The 4267-nt window shown below is 41.3% G+C and overlaps 1 protein-coding gene across 1 annotated transcript; it reads left to right on the top strand.

Annotated features, from left to right (window-relative positions):
* Window positions 1–119: 119 nt before the first annotated feature.
* On the top strand, window positions 120–2223 carry LOC123174233 (probable flavin-containing monooxygenase 1). The gene is made up of 5 exons (XM_044590017.1): window positions 120–572; window positions 669–906; window positions 1141–1316; window positions 1437–1789; window positions 1872–2223. Exons 1-5 carry the CDS (start codon window positions 120–122, stop codon window positions 2221–2223), a joined length of 1572 nt encoding a protein of 523 aa, XP_044445952.1.
* The last annotated feature ends 2044 nt before the right edge of the window (window positions 2224–4267 follow it).

The raw sequence follows: 4267 nt of genomic DNA, 5'->3' as shown, positions 1-4267 counted from the left end.
AATTCATATTTTTCTTGTTTAGATTTGGAACGGACAATTCTACCTTGCTCTCTCTCTCTCTCTCATCGCCCAGCAGCTATATATACACACAAATCGGCGGATCGATGGATAACACAAGCATGGGCATGGGCATGGAGAACAAGAGCGTGGCCATCATCGGCGCTGGCGTGAGTGGGCTGGCGGCGTGCAAGCACCTGCTGGAGCGCGGGTGCCGGCCGGTGGTATTCGAGGCGGACACCGTCGTTGGCGGCGTGTGGGCGCACACCCCGGACTGCACCAGGCTCCAGACCGAGCGGACCATGTACCAGTACACGGACTTCCCGTGGCCGGATTCCGTCACGGAGGAGTTCCCGAACAACCGCCAGGTCGCCGCCTACCTCAATGCCTACGCGCGCCGCTTCGGGGTGCTCGAATGCATCCGATTCGGGCACCGCGTTGCCGGGATGGAGTACGTCGGTGTCGCCGAGGAGGAGGTGGCGGCGTGGGACGAGTGGGCTGGCTGCGCTGACGCATTTGGCTCTGGCAACGGCAAGTGGCGCCTCACGGTGGCCGACGCCCAGGGTCAGGTGCAGGTAAAGACTAAAGAACTAGCACTGCTAGAAATTTCGCTCCTAGTTAAAAAATTTCACATACGGGATTGTTCGTAAACTTTCATTTCCTTCCTCCAGGTACACACGGCAGACTTTGTGATTCTTTGTATTGGAAGGTTCAGCAATGTTCCCAACATACCTAAATTGCCTCCTGGAAAAGGCCCGGAAGCATTTGATGGAAAAGTGATCCACTCCATGGACTATTCCAAAATGGGTAGTCAGAAAGCTAAGGAGATGGTCAAGGGCAAGCGTGTGACTGTTATTGGCTATGGACATTCGGCCCTTGACATCGCTAATGAATGTGCAAGCTTGAACGGTACAAATGTGCAATGCTTCATTTTGAACAAAACTTCATTTTGCTCACACAAAGGACAATATATCATATTTAGAGTGTGTTCACCGAAGCATTAGTATATCCATTTTTGTTCATCATTCCAATTAAGAAATTTATGTGCCTTGTCTATAATGCTTATATGGTATTCATTTTATAGTTTGCGGCATAAAAAATGAAACCTCACTAATATAATATGTGCATGACTTTTTTTTTTAGGTACTGAGAAACCATGCACAATGGTTGTCCGAACCAAGCAATGGGTCTTACCGGACTTCTATGCTTGGGGTATCGACATATCAAAATTATATCTAACTCGGTTCGGTGAACTCCTTATTCATAAGCCTGGCGAAGGCCTCTTCCTTAGCTTGTTAGCTACCATCTTGACTCCATTAGTACGGCAACATTTTGCCTTTATTTATACAAGTTACAACCTTAATATTATTTAAAGTGTAAATGTTTGTATTTTTAGACTTAACACCTAACAAGTCTATCCTCGTTTTGTGTATGAGTAGAAGTTGATGTTTTCAAAGTTCGCCGAGAGCTACTACTCCATTACAATGAAGAAGCATGACATGGTTCCCGACCATAGTTTTTTTGAGGGGATGGTGGGATGCTGGGTTGAACTTGCAACCAAGGATCATTACAAGAATCTAGAGGAAGGCAGCATCTTGGTTGAGAAGTCAAAGACCTTCAGCTTTTGCAAAGAAGGTGTGCTGGTTGAAGGTGAATCTACGTTGGTAAAGAGTGACATAGTTATCTTTGGAACAGGATTCAATGGCGACCAAAATATCAAGAGCATGTTCACATCGAAATACTTCCAGAGTATTTTGAGTGGCTCAACATCCATGACTCTATCACTGTACAGGTCATCACCGATTTTCATTATTTTATTTACTTCAAGTATCTCTGAAAAGTTTCTAATTTATTTGGTATACATTTTCTCACAGGGATTGTGTACATCCCAACATTCCACAACTCGCAGTCATCGGATATTCAGAGAGCTATGCAAATCTCCACACCTCAGAACTACGGGCCAAGTGGCTAGCACATTTCATGGATGGTGGATTTAGGTTACCGAGTATTAAAACAATGCATAGGGATGTCCTAGAATGGGAGAAGTTCATGAAGCGGTACTCTCATGGCGGATTCCATGCATTCTGCATTGGACTTTTGAATAACTGGTACAAAGATAACCTATGTCGGGACATGGGATGCAACCCAAGAAGGAAGAATGGAATTTTTGCTGAGTTATTTGAGGTCTATGGTCCAAGTGATTATATTGATCTTCACCCTAAGTAAGGGTAGATCTTAACTAATTATTCCCTTGTATGGGTTTAATTACTAGTCTATGCTTGTTCCAATATGTATCTGCTTCTCGAATACTATATTACCTGCTGGCTTATTATTTATCACAATTCAATAAAACGTGTTGTCATTCACCGTTCCCTATGTGAAATGACTCTATTGATATTCGTATATAGACTAGCAACTTCATACAGTAGCAGTAACAACATACATCTAAAAAGATCCCTTCATTACAACTAAAACCATCAAAAGCAATTATTTTTGAGTACCTTTAGGTGGAGGATGTTAACAACCACATGTCCGACATGCCACAATTAAAATAATGTCGATAATAAACATCATTATAACATATATGAAAGCCTTTTTATTGACTCACAATTAAAACAAAAAATAGACCGCGGCCTAACTTCTTATTAATAAAAAATAATGCCGCATCAAGAGAATATAAACATTGTGAACAAACACTTGACCTTTTTAAGATAATGATGCATACAACAAAAAGCTAACACACACATCTATTTATCTATTTATATATAAAAAGTGCTTTATGGGGTGTCCAGAAAAAAGAGAATTAGTCTAGAAAACCTCATAATAATTAGAAACATCCGGCCATCAATTTAAACCCATCAGGCAAGCACAACCAATGGATTAAAAGATCAAAAATATTACCCACCAATGCCCTTAATAAGTTACCTTTGCCACGCAAAAAAGAGAGAGAGAGACAGCTCCACCTAAGCGCACGTACGTATCTTTACCTGGGGAGGAGAAATAGGACACTCACGCCCTCCCATCAAGAAAAGGAAAAAAAAAGTAAGCCATAGACTTGTCATCCCTAGACTTCTCATCCTAAAAGTAAAACGCCTAAAAAAGCTGAAAAAATAAATAAATCTGACGTGGTGTATTGTGCCTTGCATCCATGCATCTTACTCCCTCCGTTCCTAAAAAAGCAAAACGCCTAAAAAAAAGAAAAAAAAACTAGATCTGACATGGTGTATTGTGCCCTGCATGGACGCACGTTTAAATAAAATATTAGATAAAATAAATACTCATGTGGTGTTGTACGCATAGGATAGATATATCACGTTTGTCTTAAAAAAGATCTCATATGGTGCATTCTACCTTCATGTATGCATCATTTTTCTAAAATAAACATATAAGATAGATCCCACGTGGTGCATAAAAAATTGTACGTATCCTTTTTTTTCTTTTTTTTGGGAGAATTCATGTAGACTTTCCGATGGGTATAAGTTTATTTGACAAGTGCAACCTACGAGCTATTCAACTATCACTACTGACCAACTCACCTAGATCTTGATCCCGACTGACCAACTCACCCAAAAAGATTGTTGAAGCGCATGCTTGGACGCTTGGTGTTTCCGTTGACAGGTCACTATTGTTGTTTTGTCTCTTCTATAAAGTTGGAGCTGACATGTGTCGTCTAGACATATGGAGGCTGCAAAACGGCACAGATAGCGAAGCATGGCTTCTCGTTAGGGTGGTCGAGCTAAAACCACCGAAAGGAGAGTGGAAAACCCGTTGTAGGTCAGGGGAGAGAAGCGGCACATTGCTCATCGTAGACGAGTTTGAGTGCGTGCACGGGATCAATATCGAAACTGGAACAGTAGAGGAGGAGCAATTTCGGAGCGGCCTGTCCATGTGGGCCGTGCCTATGGAGGTAGATTGGCCGGCATTATTTGCGTCTCAGCTAGGTTAAATTGCAGTAGGCAAGAACAGCTGCTATATATGCTCCAATATATAAAAGCATGTGCCTTCATAGGCATATACGCACTAGGTTTGAATCTGAATCTTGTGATGTATGATGCGCGCACACTAGTAATTGAAGCTTTGAGAGTATATGCACACTATTTTTTTTGGTGTGTTATCTACTGTATCTGCTTTTCTTCAGGTGGTTGGTTTGCTAATTTTAATCTGCTTGTTATCTAATTTTAGACTAATACCTAACAAGTCTAACATTTTCCGAAAGGCAAAAAAAAACTGAAATTAAAATACTTTTTAATTTTCAAACATTTTCTGAAAA

Source organism: Triticum aestivum, unplaced genomic scaffold, assembly GCF_018294505.1.
Source record: "Triticum aestivum cultivar Chinese Spring unplaced genomic scaffold, IWGSC CS RefSeq v2.1 scaffold86462, whole genome shotgun sequence".
NCBI lineage: Eukaryota > Viridiplantae > Streptophyta > Magnoliopsida > Poales > Poaceae > Triticum > Triticum aestivum.
The sequence above is the reverse complement of the archived record's forward strand: the minus strand, read 5'-3'. Positions and strand labels throughout refer to the sequence as shown.